The 16437-nt window shown below is 39.3% G+C and overlaps 1 protein-coding gene across 3 annotated transcripts in view; it reads right to left on the bottom strand.

The window, feature by feature from the left end:
* DENND5A (DENN domain containing 5A) overlaps window positions 1-16437 on the bottom strand; it is a 62751-nt gene that overhangs the window by 10909 nt on the left and 35405 nt on the right. For 2 of the 3 annotated variants that reach the window (XM_036383570.2, XM_036383571.2), the window contains 10 exons: window positions 15312-15629; window positions 13796-14011; window positions 12649-12883; window positions 12056-12206; window positions 11333-11426; window positions 8210-8341; window positions 6519-6671; window positions 3289-3373; window positions 1833-1917; window positions 728-856 (listed from right to left, as the gene is read on the bottom strand). In XM_036383570.2, coding sequence (XP_036239463.1) covers window positions 728-856; window positions 1833-1917; window positions 3289-3373; window positions 6519-6671; window positions 8210-8341; window positions 11333-11426; window positions 12056-12206; window positions 12649-12883; window positions 13796-14011; window positions 15312-15629 — 1598 coding nt within the window. Of the gene's footprint in view, window positions 1-727; window positions 857-1832; window positions 1918-3288; window positions 3374-5581; window positions 5687-6518; window positions 6672-8209; window positions 8342-11332; window positions 11427-12055; window positions 12207-12648; window positions 12884-13795; window positions 14012-15311; window positions 15630-16437 lie in introns of all 3 variants that reach the window. The other variant, XM_036383573.2, reaches the window with a different exon arrangement.

Here is a 16437-nt window from a genome sequence, read left to right as displayed (position 1 = left end):
TCAGAATCTGCCTGACAGATGAAGAGAACACTGGCCAGTGTTAAGAGGTTTTTTCCTTCTCTTTTGTGGGGGTCCATGGAGTGTAGTGGTGTGTGGAAAGTCCTCTCACAGCACATGCTCTGCATGGGACAAGCACTGCTAAATTTAACCTGATCCGAACTGTTGACTTCACTGGAGAGGCTTCATCTTAATTTGGACATACAGGCAGATTTATTAGCTGTCCTCTCTCCATCCTTCAGCTTTTCCTTATTCACTAAGGCCACAGCTTCATCAGAAAGTCCAACACAATACAAGACAAGGCAAATCTCAAATTATTAGCTGTTGGGGTTCAGGGGGATTGGAGAAGAAATTCCTTGGAAGATGGGGAGTGGAAGGAGAGGAAAGGAAGAGCAGACAGCATAGGTTAAGCTGTGCCCAGACAGAAGTCTTCAATTAAAGTTCATGACAATTACTATGGCTTTAATTTCCACACAGTAAACACTGTGTGTGATTATTATGAAAGCAAATCACCTTATGTTGCTGAGCAGGCTATAAATGTGAAAACACATGTCAAGAACCCCAGCACTGAACCCTAATTCCCAAGCAGCTCACACACTTGGAAGGCCAGTTTGTTCCATGCCTTCTGCACACTGCTAAGCAGATGCAAAAATAGGAATACCTGGATTTTTGAACCAAACAATTACATAGAATTTTTTTTTAAAGCTTTGCCCAAGATAACCCATCTTACTTTGTGAGTTCATGATCTGAAAGCAACTGTTTCAGATGCCTGGAGAGCAGCTTCTTTTCCATAGAGAGGCGAACCCAGGCTCTGGCCTTGCCAACATCTGTTTTGATCTCACTTATGTTCTGGATATGCCTGGAATAAAACAAAAAGACATGCTTGGTACTGTCAAAGCATGACAGCTCTTTTGAACCAAGCTCAGCTGAAGTTTTCCAAAGAACACAAAATATCAGGTAAATTATAGGAAAAAGAAACATAATCACCTTAATATTCAGCACAATAAAAAAATCCCTGCAATCTAGCTCAAAGAGAAAAAGAGCCTGAAAAGGAAATATCTGCAATGCAGTGCCCTATTTACAAAAATCTAAACCAGGCCCATTGTCTCACATGATTTAGGACTCATTCTGGACCTTATCACTGCAATATTTATGGCTGAATGCTTTGGAAAATTAAACACTGTCTTTGCATGCTCAGTAGAAGCTTTTCTTGCACACAAGACACAAATGGTATATTTTAAAAAGGCAGGCAAATCCTCAATTCACTCTTCGCTACTGAAAAAAAATGGATGCTGTAAGGAAAAAGAAGGAAAAGACAATTCCTGTCAAGGTTGTTTCAGAAGTTCTGCATATTGCTTTTTCAGTGTACTGAAAAGAAGGGACTGGGCAGAAGTTGTAGTTTTATTCACACTACAATACTGAATGTTAGATAAACCCATTCTTTAGATCAAACCAGTTCTTTGAACTGCATTCTTCCCTGAGAAGCAAAAGTGGTCTCAGAACTCTGCAACCAACTCAGCAATGACTGGGAAAACACAAGCACTACACCCACACCTCTGTGGAAATAAACCAATACACAAAATGTTAAAACTATGAAAACCTTGTCATGGTATTTCCCTAAGTTAATAGCTCAGACAATATAAAAGCTCCTCAGTATGGAACCTGCTTCTGTAAAGGTCAATGAAAACACTGAACTATTTACTTTAAAACAGCTCAACAAGTTCCTTCCCCACAGCCCCTCCTGATGCACGAAACACAGGATGGTGCACAGCAGACACAGAAACAAGTGTGCAAATCTCAGGGGGTTTCTGGGTTGTTTAACAGCTCAAACTCACCTCATATCCTGGATGAGAGAGATTCTGAGAGGTGACATAGCTGGGCTTGTATCAGACTTTCGTCTTTCTGAATCAAGAAGTATTCCTAGATTGAGAAGAAAACAATTTCTTGTTAGGAGAAATCCATCTAAAGATTCTAAAATCAATATTAAGAAGGTGAATTAACCCCAATTTACACTCTTGTACTGCTGGTGACTGTGAAGGTACTGGGGTGTATTTCCACTCCAAATTACAAGAAAATCTAATAATGCTACACAGATGGTTCTACAGATCAGCACACACTGAGCACCAGCCCATTACTGAGTGCAGGTTCAGCTGGAATTGCTATGACATTAAATGGCTTAAGACATATAGTAATCAAGTATTATTTTCTAAAGATTGCCCTGCTTTCTTGCTGTGCAGTGACCCTGAGTGGCACTACTGACACCAGAGAAAAGTGTTAAATATGTTGTACTCAGTACACCACACATCCTGTGCCACTGAGCTATTACTTTGCACACTCCTGTAGCACCAACACTTTTTAAATATCACATTTTGGGGTTTTCAAGCAATATTATTACTCTTAACTTTCAAATTACACTCCAGAATGAAGTTCTATGTTGAATACAGTCCCTGCTCTCAAACCCAAGTTAGAAAGCAAGGAACTGATTGTGACTTATTCTGATACACAAAACCACTATGAACTAAGGGACATTGAGAAGAGCATAAAATTTCCAAATCTATAGTTCTGATTGCTTACAGGATCTTGTGCACGTTACTAATGCTCAAATCTTTGCTTATAGCAGCTTTAAATAAAAAATAAAAGGCTCCCACTGCCTCCCCCAACCTATTGCTCTCTCCAAATTTATATCCTATGCCCACACCTGACACAAGAAGTAATGTTTACAAATTACATTAACAATCCTAGAAACATATTAGTAGTGGATCTTATGCACAATATTGCTTCTACTACAACAGTTCAACCAACAAAAAATAAAAATGTTTCTTCAGTTGAAGTTTTTAACAGTAAGCCTCCTGTTCAGTTGTTTTTCAAGCCATAATGTAGAACTTCAGGGTGTAGAGCACAATTCCCTGTGCTTACACTGTTTTCCACCCTGACCCATAAGATCATTTGCTCTGCAGCCATGCAGGGCCTGTGTGTCTCATGGAGGATGATGTACCAGAGCAACCCATTTCAAAGCCTATCTCTGAAGCATCAGCTATTTCTGGGTTCCTGACTACCATGGTAGTCAGATCCCAGACCCAAACAAGTGGGCACAATACAAACCAGTTTATTTTCCATAAAACATACTGAGACAACATACCAGCCCATATTAAACCTGTAGTAGCCATAATATTTGATTCAGTTATATGGAGTGAAGGGTATTTCCAGGGGAAAAAACTCCTTGGTGTAAATCTGCAGGCAGCTCTTACTCACAACTTTTAATCATCTTCTTCCAGCAGATGCCAATCTTACCTGAGGTACTGAAGCTGCCTGATGTGGTTCTTCTTTGTCTGTTTTCTAAGTAATGTAACAGATGAGACCACAAAGCAGACTTTCCCTAAAATGAAAAAATATTAAACAAATCACTACCAGCTGAATTAAAAAAAAAAAAGTCTGAAACATGATTGAAAGTATCAGCCATGACAAAAACTTGCTTTAAAGATGTTTCTCCCTATAAACTCAATGGTGAAAACCAAAAATAAGACAAAAGTGGGAGGAGCCTGGGAGCTGTGAAGAGGCTGAGAAGGAAAAGCAAGAGTCAGACTACTGGGATCTAATGATTCTGGTAACAGGAAGAAGTCAATGGAACTTCTTCCCTCTTAGTTCATTACCATGACAAGAGAACATTCAAAGGCTTGTAAAACGCTGTAGAGTCTTAAATCTGAGGCTGTGACCTGCCCTATGGGTCTCTCTCTCTGCCTCTCCAGAGTAAATGACAAGGGACACAGAGCCAGCCTGAGCAAGACTCACCCAGGCCAAGTCCTGCTCCCCTCAGGGTCATTCAGGGCTAAGGATAAATGCTGCCCATTTTTACAACCTCAAAAGATTCCCCTCAATTTCATCAGGCAAAGCACCTGCATTAATCACAAACACAGTAAGATATCCCAACATATAAGCAGGACAGTGAAAGCTTATCAGTAAAAATACCCCAGTTCTACACACTGTAAAACTAAAAAGTCAGAATTTGGGATGTAATATTTAGGCCAAGATAAATCCATCACATGATGTTAAAAGGTGCACCTTGCTCATTATGTTGCTTTCTTAAACCCCTGGTGGCTTAAAGCAGAGAGTGAGAAAATCACTGGGCAACTATAAAGATTCTTGGATTCATCATAAAATATTTCACATAATAAACCATAAGCTTGCAAACCTGCAGAAAGGCAGCAGTAAGCAAACAGAAGCTCTCCAGCACATCAATTGGAATTACTGACAGATAATTAGCATTACTTATCTTCCTAAAGTACTGTATTAACCTGAAATCCCAGGGAAGATTTAGCAATTCTGCATTTCAGAAAAGCTGTCATATTATGAGGCCATATTTTTATTTACAGCTTTGTGCAGAAAGAAGCCATGACTGTAAAGCAATAGTTGTCCAATTCCACACTATCAATTTCATCAAAAATTATCTAAGTGCCTTCCCAGAAGTGCAGTAATGATAGATCATCTTTAATTTTTTCTTTTTTTAACTATATTTAAAAATCTCTAACCATTTCCATCCTATAGCTCCCTGCAGTTGACATAATGAACTATTGACCATGAGGGATTATTCCAGAAGTGGCACGCCTCCAGAAGAATAAATCCTAGACTGTCTGTAACATCTGTGATGACAAATCTATACAAAAATATGCATTCAGTGGTGAGGATATTAAAAAAATCCATTGTGTCTTGTGTGTACCTGACAGATCAAATATGGAAAGCCAAAACTTCAAGTCTTATTATAAACAGATAAAAAAGAGCATGAAAATATCACCCAGCAAAGAGTTACATCCAGAACTGTCTTTTCTCCCAATAAACACACACATGCACACACAATCTAGTGTTCAGCAACCAGCTGCCATGGCAAGGAGAACTGCAACAGATCACAGAAAGCAGCAACAAAGGGTCCTGCAGCAAAGTGATGCCAACAACCATGATGGATGTGAGGACTCATGCAGTGCCTGCCCGCTCCTCCAGCACCGTGGACCTCTCCTTTAACTTCACCAAATAGCAATGATGAGGCAAGCTGGATCTATAGGGGGAAGGAAGACAGCCTAAGGAAAGTAGTGGGATAGAGAATGGGCAAGGGAATAACCAAGGCCTTCTCAAAGTCCAGACTGCTTCGGCCATTAGATCCCGCATCACAACCGCCCTGCGTCGCTCGGGACAACGGAAGGCATGGATTCCCTTGGCACGTGGAAAGATCAGTAGGTAGCTAATGTAGGACTACTGGGGTTCATCAGCAGGGAAGAGGTAGAAGCAGGGATGGGTGGAAGGAAAGCCATCCTCATTACTATGGTCAGTTGAGAAAGAAGAGTCTTCCTTGGCTCATTATTGAAAAATAAAATCAAATCAATGTATGAAACAGCAAGCTTTTGCATATTTCATAAAGGCCAGAGCACACAGACAACTGGTGGTGCTTTTTTTACTTTTGATTTTTTTAAACTGTGGATCATACTGTGAGATACACTGCACTTCCTCCATCAGGCCTCTATTCTATTCCACCACTCTATCTATTCCAGCATTCAGCACTGCTTGCCAACATCTGCAATCAATCCAAAGCATTAACCTTATGAAGGGTTGGCCGTCTGCTGCTCTGAAAGGCCCAAACCTGGGTTGAAGCAGAGTAAACTGATGCTCTGTCTTCTAAGATGAAAGCAGTACAGCTTCTATCCTAAGTGATATACAAGAGGGAAGGGAGAGAATCACATGATAAATCTTCACATAGAAAACTGTTGGATAGTTTGAAGGAGAGCAGAGTTAAACACTGGTGTTTGGCTGCTGGGAACAGAGATACTGGATTACAGTCGTCTGAATTATGAACATATATTCTTAAAAAAAAAAAAGAAATTATAATCTTCTCCACCCTTACTACTCCTTTGTACGAGGGAGAAGTAAAGTTGGTAAAGGCCCTCCAAACTCCATCTTGTCCCACAAGTGACTCCAAACAGAAGAGCAAAACAATTATTAATTTCACACAAAACCCCAACACCTCTAGCAAGTGGTGGTGACCTTGTAATCATAATTTAAGTACCCCTACAGCCCCCAGGAAGAACGAAAATAGCAAGACTGTTACTTTGATGTACTAAATTACCCTTCAGGAAAACAATTCCCCCATCCCACTGAGAGCACCTTCAGGATAGGCTGCCTTGTAGCCTATGCAACTTCATTAACAAGAACATTAAGAACACAGCAATAGTTGGAGTTTTTTTTACCATCCTATTAAAGAAAACTACCAAAACCCACCAAACCAAATGAAAACCCCAGGTTAAATGGAGAGTCCTCTGAGAAGTCATCTTGGAACACGTCTGCAAGTGCACTTACACATGTCCCACAACATGGAGACACACAGGGGGTAGGAACATAAAAAAAGACTGCAGGACACACAAGTCTTTTAACACATCTACATACACACTATAGGTGTTCTCTGAAAGCAGAGAGAGGAACAGCATACCACAGCTTCAGGCAAGTGTGCTCTGCAATGTACAGGAATATTTATTCCTCACCTGTTTGACTTGCAGACCGTGACTCCATATTCTCTCCAAGAGGTCACACAGACTGGCTATCAGGGTGTTCTCTTCCACTCCTGTGATATTCACTTCACCATGACCAAGCTCCACAGCTTCTCGACCCATCTTCTCAACCAACATCCTCTTAGTCTCAAAAGGGACAAGGTAAAAGAGAGGTAAATCTCTCCAGGAACTTCCAAGATCACTTACACTTTTAAAATGACCAATAAGGAAGCACATGATAAAGTTTTGGCAGAATAACTGGCTGTATATATGTATTTCTGGCACTAGTGCAGACCTGCCTTTCTTTTATCCCTGGTTTTCAAGCCAGGACAGCAGCAGTGCTCATCTTGTGTTTTTCTAAAAAAGGTTTTGCAAATGGGCACATCATTCTCCACAGAGTGACCCCAGCAAAGGGAACAGCAGGTCACACATTAACAAGCTGGATTCTCAGCAGCAAGGCCACAAAACAGATCGTGGGTACTTTGGTGACTACTGGATGCACTCCCCAAGAGCAGCACACTTTGTCCCCCTCCTCCCAGGGGAGGTGAATGCACCCAAGTGTTTCCAAGTAGCACAGGTATTTCATTCCTGGGAGATGCTTCTCTGCCAGAAGGGCATTTGGATTAAACCAAACCCATTCTGGAGTGCACCTCCTGAGCTTCCCCATGAGCCACATTCTCCTAAACTGTGCACAATTTCATACTGCCCACCAAAACTTTCACCAGCTTCTCAAGTACAGTCTCCCAGTCACAATATATATATTCATCATACAGCCAACTGGAGGAAAAAATGGTGAGGGAAGCAGTTCCACTCGCCTCTTGCACGTTTTCATCTTTGTTCCTATTCTGGACTCGCTTTTAAATGAGGAATACTCCCTTAAGCACCTCTGCACAGCCTTGCTGGAGATTAACAAGTCCAAGTTAGTCCCTGGCTGCTTCTGCCCCTCACTCCCTCTGGCAATTTCTCACTGTCACAGAGCCAAGTCCACCTTCAAAAACTTTCACCATCTCTTGTGCTTCTATTAAGGGATGGGGATTATTTGGACAGTTCCATAAAGTGAAATCAGAAGTAGATGCACATATTAAATAGAGTTTTATGAAAAGTTCTATATAATTACTGTAGTACCCCCACTAACTTTAGGCAAGAATGTGTCTATTTCATAATTATTCTCTCTGCTGTATTTTTATAAACATTAACATTTGCTTCAGATTAATATGTTGTCAAATATGTACTGGTGAAGCATGTCTACAAATTAATGCCAAATTTCTTTGTTAAGTGCTTAAAAGCATACACCTAAGAAATGCAGTTATGAGAAAAGCTGCTGTATTTTCCCCACAAGCCTCTCTTTTGGACTATTCACTCCTGTTGAAATTGTACTGTCTCATTAGTTATAACTGAAATGTGCTATATAGACTTGGGCAGCAGGATGGTAAAGACCCTTCAGAATATTCAATCTCTATCATAAATCTACTTGATAAAGTCTCTGCTCCTTGCAGAATTTCTGAATACATTATCTCTTCATTAATTTCTCACCACCATGCAAAAATCCTTACAGGGATAAAGCAGAAACAGATGGCAGAAAAGTGGGGGGGTTCAAACATGCTGGATACAAAATGGTCCAGAAAGGATGGATAATGAGGTGCAGGATATGAGGTGCAGGAGAGCAGGATTATTCTCTGTATTACCTTATTTCTGCATTCCTTCAACAAGCCTTCTACAAACTTCCAGTTTGTTTGTGCAATTACTGAAGGAGAGAGGTTGGAGAGCTTGGGCTGCCGGATGGTGCTGCCCAGGTTCCTGGCTTCCTGGATGTATTTCTGCATTGGGAGAGAAAATGGACACAGACAAAAGTGCAAGTGAGACTACTTGGCTAAGAGAAAAAGGTAAATTTATTTTTATAACCCACACCTCTGGAGTGAGGAGAAAAGTATCTCCTCTTTCAGAAAAGGCCCATTTTTTATCCAGCATTATTAAGGGCTGAGACACTTAAAACTGCTGTTTCACCAGAGGTCAAATCCCCATTTATATTGGCTACACAGTATTAGAACACACATTGCTGAATTACAAAACACAATACAAACTGTCAAGGATATTCAAGATGCATAGAGATTCAACTACTCCCTGCACTACTGTCAACTTTTTATCTGTTTCATTTAAATGAAAATTTGCAAAAACTACCTAGACCAAGAGTATTAAAGTGGCAGACTGGTCTACATGAGGACTGCAAGAAAACTTTGCTCTTTCAGGAAGCAGCTGCAAAATGCAAATGATAACAACATCTCTCAGCTGTGAACCAGCTGCATTTTTGAGGAAAATCATTTCCTGAACCCACTCTACTCAAAAGTGCTCTTCTGCTCCTAATACTGCCATCAAGGAGTTGCTTTTGTTTTCACCCCAGAGACAAGAGTGATATGATAAATATTTTGGACATATATGACAACCTTTTGGATCACAGGCTGGTTGGGGCACAGCTAAATGAGAATTAGTGACAAAGTCCTGTACAGGCACTGATGAATACTCAGGATTAGTACATATGTCAAATTAAAAGGAAATCTAGCTTACATTGAAATAATGATCAACTCAAATGTGTTTGACAAATCTATTCACTGACAACAAAGAGGGAAAACCCATTTTCTCCACTGGCCTTGCACTAACGAGCTATGATGTACACATTAAATTATGCATCTTTATCCAGAACTATGATTACAGTCATATTGTGCATTGGACATACCAGATAATGCTCTGACACAGATTTTATAGAGGGCATGAAGGGCCAATCATGCTGGTCCCAGTCTAAACATAACTGCAACTGAAGCTCTGACATGGAAAAGTCCAGGTGCTGGCAGGATAAGTTGGTAGCAAAAAGCCAAGCAGATGTAAAGTGAAAGTGGTAAGACATATGAAGTAATAAAAGCAAGCATGCAAAACAGAAAAGGAAAAGAGTGAAGACAAAATACAATGCAGAACTCCCAAGCATTCAACATAAACATAAATTCGTAAGTAATGAATCTGAAAGGAAAAAAGAAAAGATGGTGTTAAATCAGTGGATTGGTGTAAACTCTGCCCTCCACTGGGCACAAATGTTTGCAAGTAAAAAGTCTCCATTGCACAGATTTTTGTTGGCTGCCACAAAGCTTCAATTAGTTTAAAACTCCCAAAGCTGCAGTTTGACACCTCCTGCTCAGCCTGACCCCCAGTGCTCATCTTCAGAAGAGCTCCCTCCCCACACTCAAATTTACTGTGCAAGTCTGAGGGTCACCCAGAGAAGGGGTCCATGTTCAAGCACCATTATGTCATCCAAGAGGTACAGCACAAACCCCTAAAACAGCAGCACCATTACCACTGGCACTCGGTACCCCCAGCTGAGCATGCATTTCAAAGTATTCCTCAGATATTTTTTGCCTTTTGCAACAGAGTAACTCCTATAGGAAATGAACTTGTGAGGAATCAGTTAAAAAACAAAACAAACAAAACACCCCAGAGACCAGAGGTAGATTTTTGCCTTTGTAATTAGCTCAGAAGTTTACATGCTTTAACAATTGTGTTGTTTAGCACAGTAATGAGGTTAGAAATCAACTACTATTCATTTCTGGTACATCTAATAAAAAGCACTTTAGAGTTAGCTGAGCATATGGAACATGCCAAAGCCAGAAACTACTCGTAGAGGTTTTTTATTATGCAGACATTTTTCTGTTACATGGTTATGGATGACAGAGATGACACTATAATTCAACAAAATTTTAACAAACCAGTAAGTAAATTCCGGAACTGAGTACACTAGGAAGACAATTAAATCCATCACTACCATAAAAGGATGAACTGAACAAACACACTTGAATTTCAAAACACTATCCTAGCAGACATAAGACTACTAAAATTCAAACATAAGCTTTTCTAAGGATATTTACCAAGGCAAGAGAATATTGTTTTCAATGAACAACACAGAAACAAAAGCAAAACTCTGGGGTTAGTAAACCAAAAAAAACTTCTAATATTTTGAGCCAGTCTATTCTTGGAATTACCCATAAATCAACACCTGGTATAACAGTTTGCAGTCTGTACCATATGAATCAGAAACTGTACTGTAATTAGTTCACTTCACCCAGATCTTTCAAAACCACTTCACCACAAAGAAAAACTGTGTCAGCTGTAGAAGCAGTGGTGAGAGATGTTCATCAGTTCAGAAGGTGGGTAAATCAGCATCAGACTGCACTGTGCAAAAACAGCCAGCCACAAACGTGACAGTCTGGGTGGGCTTCACACTCTCACCTTAGCAATGAGGTTGTCTCTCACTCTGTCACCTCAATACTTTTATTATGGTTTACAGAAGACACTTAGGCCAAAAGGCAATGCTCCTGATTTTAGGATGAAATTAATCCCTCTCTAGAGGTGGTTATCTTTTTTCCATCAAATACACAAACACAAAAGAAACATAGGGTCACTAAGTTATTCAGAGATGGGAAAGAGATGGAGAAAACTATTAATTACCCTCTTCCCTCTCATCCCCTTTAAAAGACAAAAAAAACACAACAGAACAACTTGAAATCCTGTGATTATATATTCAGAGAACTCTCCTATATGTGGGATGAAATAATTTTGTCCTGAGAAGGGGCAAAAATGACATAACTTTTATAATAAGAAAATTAAGTATTTTTGGTCTGTTACTTCATTTGTATTAAATACACTTAAGGGAGAGCAGACAAGAGCTGCAAGTAACTGTCTAGACATTTCATAAAGGTTGCAGAGCATTTCTCAGGCCATTAGGAAAGAAAAAAAAAATCACATCTCTAGAGCTGAGCAATTTTCACCTCTCTCTGGTCATTGTCCAGACGCAGGTGCTCCGTGTGCTGCTTCTGCCTGTCCTTGCGCCTCCACTGAGCAGGAGCATTCCTCTTTGTCCACCTACACGTGGGGAACAACATCAGCCAAGTGTCAGGAGGCAGGGCAAGGGCAGAGGCAATCAGAGGTTTCCACTTTATTCTATGCACTCTACACATTGTGAACATGCTGACATCAGTTACATCAGCCAAAGCGCAGCTGCAAACACACACAAAGAGTCTCTGGAATATTGGGCAACCAAAATGGCTTAGAATATTCAATCACATTCATTTGCTCTGTATTTTTCCTTTTTTTGGTCACAATTCCAAGCACAATTTAAGCATTGCCCCTCCCCCTTCAAGGTCTTTATAAGAAGATATCCTAAAATATTTGCTAGTTCCTACATAAGATCAAATAAGGGGATCTGCTTTTATACTGACAATAATTGCAAGTAACTCCAAGTACAAAAAAGATCATCTCAAACATAAGAGAGCTTTTTTCAGTAAATTTGCTTCAAGAAGTCCATACTTAAAAAACAAAAATAACCAAAAAAAAAGAAACCAGACATAGCAAAAACCCCATCCCACATCATCTGATCTGCTCCCACTTGAAAAAAACAACCCTAAAACAGACTTTGCTTTCTAAGATCTCTGCTTTAGTGCTGTTCTATAGATCTTGCCAAGATTCAGCACCTGTTGCCTTAGCTTACTCACTTGTTGCTTGCTGGGCCAGTGGATAAAACATCAGACTGAAGCTTAGGAAAAAATCCAAGCTCATATTTCCCTTGTCCAATTTTCATGTCCAGCAAGTGTGGGTGAACTGCAGTGTGATCTATTTTTGCCAGCCTTAATTCAATAGATTTCTCTGAAATAGTAAGAAGGTTAAATTTGTTAAGGTGCTTTAATCAGACATGTATCTACAATCACATATCTTCAATTAAAAGCAGATGTCAAATTAAAGAAAGAGGTGGAAGTTGCTTACTGATTTCAACAGGGACATTAGTACAAGAGTGTTTCTGACATCAAAGAATGCCACCAAAAGGAGAAAAATGTTTATCTTCTTAAGCTCAGACATCTTTCACACACAAAGCATGCAGGAAAACATCTGAGTTCTACTTTACATGAATTTCATTTCACATCTCAACATCACAGAAAATGTTTAGTCCCCCGTTTAAGCTTTACATCTCTGCTATTTTGGTCTGTTTTTTTGAGATTTCAAAGCATGAATCATTACTTAATCTAATGTCTCCAACAACCAGCACTGACCAGTTGCACTAATTGTCAAGCAAGTGCCTCATGGCCCTTACCAGCCTCATCAATGGTTGTGCATTTCTGATACATAGATGTGCGCAGAGTCGGTGTCCTGACGTTCAGCAGCCTGATTTTATCCACCCTGGAATCAAAAACTCTCAAAACAGGGTCTTTGTCATCTTCATCATGGCACATAATCTTATTGTCAATGAAGGATGCAAACATTTGGGTCTCCAGGAATCTCGAGAGGAAAGGCAAGTAAGGTTCAGGCTGGTCGGACAAGAAAGAAGCCTAAGAGACAGGAAGAGATAAGAGTGTTTGGGAGTCTGCAAAGGGAGACACATCCACCAGAAGCACCAATTTTTCTGATCAAGGATGTATGAGAGTGCTTTGGTGCCACTTAAAGCCTGGGTTTATTGTACACATCAATTCTGTCCCCAAAACAGGCAGTCTGTATGAAATTTTCAGCGTCAGGACAATCACCTACTGTGTGGGACAATAATTGGTACAATGTTATTTTAGCATTTCCTTCATCTCCTAAAAATTTCAACAGGATGCCAGCAAACCACACCATCAGTACTGCAGGTGTGCATATTTGGTACTTGTGGCTGGGCTCACAGCTTGTGAAATCAATGGGAATCTTTTCATACAACTTGGGGGGAATTACATGAATATTTTAGCAGATAGTGCTGCAACAGTCTTCACCCATGTGAGCTCTCCTGCTGACAAATATCTCCAGCAAAGACAACAGAGCAAAAATTTGATGAACTGGGTCTTATGTTTCTCTACAAAAGAGTTAGGAATACTTTTGGTACACATGTACATAACCATTATTTGGGGTCATGACTTAATTCATTAACATATTTGGCAATTCCTCTGGTTAAAAATCAAACAGTTTCCACTTGTAATATTTAATCTTAATGAGGAGGTTAGCCCTGAAGTCAGGCTTTCTAAGCTATTTTTCCTAGGGCAAGCTGCATTTTAATACAGTATCCTTAAAAGAGTATCTTTAGCTCTCTAAGTCTTTATTGGTAAATATTTTTCCACATACCTAAGATGTGACTTTTTTGGGAACACTGAAATTTAAAGAAGAAATTACCATTTTTACAGCACAGTTTTCCATTCGATGGCCCAATACACAAAGCCTTAAGTTTGAATACTGTTTTACCTCTTACATCAATGTACCTTTTTATTACAACTTACTTTATCAAAGTTTTGCATCTGTTCTCTGTTTGTAAACCAGGATTCCTTGTCCTGACTGGGCTGAATGACAAACACTTCATAATCTGCAAACATTTGTGTGAAGCGGTTGGCAAAAACTTCCCGAATCTGAATGTTCAGCTGGTAAATCTTGAATTCTTCTTCATCACACTGGATTTTAAGATCCTTTTTGCTACTGGTCTCTTCTCGTACCTCCAGCTGAAAAAGTAAGGAAAAACACAAATAATTTGTATTGATGCTTTGTCAGGTATTCCAGGCATACAAGATTTTCATCTGTCATTCAGTTGCTACTCTTCAAGTCAACATTTCAATAAAGAAAAATAATTACTGTAAAGAGCAAAATCAAAAAAATGCAGACAGAAACCTTTGCCTAGAAAATTTCTCATAATAAACCAAAACTTACTTTAGTACCATCTGCACTGGATATGTTTTAAATTTAAAAAGCATAAATAACAACCATATACATGTCCACAGACTTACCTTTCTCTTACCCTTCAATCACCTGCATAAGCTTCTCAGAGGTGCTTACTACCCCTAAAAACTTGCACATTAGGCAACTCTATATCTGGTGTCAAACAGCTCCAGGTGTAGAGCTGCTAAACACATACCAGCTTTCCAATGAAGTCAGAAATGCACAGTAATAAGAAGCTGTGCATGGCTAGCACCCAATTGCCTGTAGCCTAAGCCCTTAGCAGTGTAAATCACAATTCCCCACTACACAACTCAGAGTAATCTTTAAGAAAAGAAAAGGCATTTTCAGTTAAGATGTGGGCTAAAATTTATCAAAAAAACAATAAAATTAAGATATTCAATTCATAGGGGAGAAAAAAAATCAACAACAATGAAAGTCTTCACTGCATTCACAAAAGCTAAAAAAGCTCCCAGGTCTTTCAGGTAGTATATTTTTTGCACAAAGGGGTGTGTTTTGGTTTTTGTTTCACAATTCTAATCACTCAAAAAATCCAATCAGGATCACCAAGTGCATGTCCACTTGCTGGGAATCAGACACTCATAAACTCTACAACATTAACCAGAAAAAAGCATCACAGTAACCTCATGGCCAATATATTATATATAAGCAAAATAATATATATTCTAGACAGAATGTATAAGGTATCTATAGAAACCAAGACTGGATGCAAACTTCAGCATTATCTAGATGCCAATTTTAGCCACTTAATTCATTAAATAGTGGCACCAATTTAGAATAAATCTTAAAACCAAGAATAAAAAAGGCAAAGTGTGATTTTTAAACACATTATCTTGGTAAGAAACACTTGGTGGATTGCAAAGATTTTCCCAGATGCTGCAGGGTTAAATCCTGTTCCCTTCCTCCCCTAAGCTTGTCCCTGTCTCTACAGGTGCTCACAAGGTTTGAGAACATGAAGGAACAGAAAGTTCCTTCTAGTGAAGACAGACACACAGCATCTTTGGACCATGACTTCAGCCCATCTGCCACTGCAGGACCAGAGAAAGTACAGCTCATTTCATATCTTACCTTTTCCAGACTCACACCTGTTCTTTTAACAAGTGCTTGGAGTCTTGCAATAGTCTCATTTTCCTTTAGCAGCTCATAGGAATTCAGAGGTGATCCTGCTATGTTGCCATTTCTTTTATCAGAAACCAGGTCACATGCTCTGAGGCTCTTCATCTTGGAGGCACTTTCACTGCAGTGCAGGTTTCCCTCAGGTGGAATTCCAAAAGCCATCAGAATCTCTGAAATCTCCTGAATGAACTCAAGTTTATTTGGAAACTGGGGTAGATCTTCTGGCAGCTCAATGAAATGGTTGTCCACATCCACAAAGCACAGGTTAGCCTGGGATTTAATTTAGAACAGGACACCATTACAGCATCACTAAGCACATTATTAATCTTTGGCATTTGTGCTTATTTAAAGATTCAAATACATTTGCATTTGTTTGGTTATTTTGTAAAACAGAGTTGCCACAACAATAATTAAACTGGTTGGTTGGCTTTGAAGAATGTAACACAAGACTTACATTTCCAGGTCTTTTAAGGAGGTAACTGAGAAAGAAGACTAATTTTACAGACATTTACTATGTACAAAATAGATTATAACATAAATTAGGTACAAACGTGTGATTTTTCATACATGTACAGCTAAATTTCAAGTACAGGACAGATGCAATTCTATTATATACATGTTTGTATGTAAGCAGGGGACTGCCTGTTGTTTAGCTTATCAGTGCATTTCTCTAAAAGATTTAGCAAATTTCAATCTAAAAGGTGTGCTGATACTGCAGAAGTGCAATGAAGTTATCTTCTCTTTTTCTGTAAGGAACAAAAGGCAATTGCCTGAACTAAGGCAATTGTTTGAATAAGCAAGTTTGTTTCCAAGGGGAAAAATGAAATGAAATGAACTAGTTTCCATTCTGTATTTCTGTTGCAATCTCCAACTCATTTACCACCAAAAAACACCAAGGTGAGGAAAAAAAAAAGAAAAAAAAAAGAAAAACCACCTATGTGGCTTCCACAGCAAGAACAAAAGAAGCTTTGCATCTTTCAAGGTTTACCTCACTCTTTATTTGGCAAGGAGGGAGGTTCCCCTTTTGGCTTCTGCATTGCAAAATCAAATGGGTTCAAGACATTACATAACTACACAC

Source organism: Molothrus ater, chromosome 6 (genome assembly GCF_012460135.2).
Source record: "Molothrus ater isolate BHLD 08-10-18 breed brown headed cowbird chromosome 6, BPBGC_Mater_1.1, whole genome shotgun sequence".
NCBI lineage: Eukaryota > Metazoa > Chordata > Aves > Passeriformes > Icteridae > Molothrus > Molothrus ater.
Note: the sequence above shows the minus strand (reverse complement) of the source record. Positions and strands in the feature narration are given on the sequence as shown.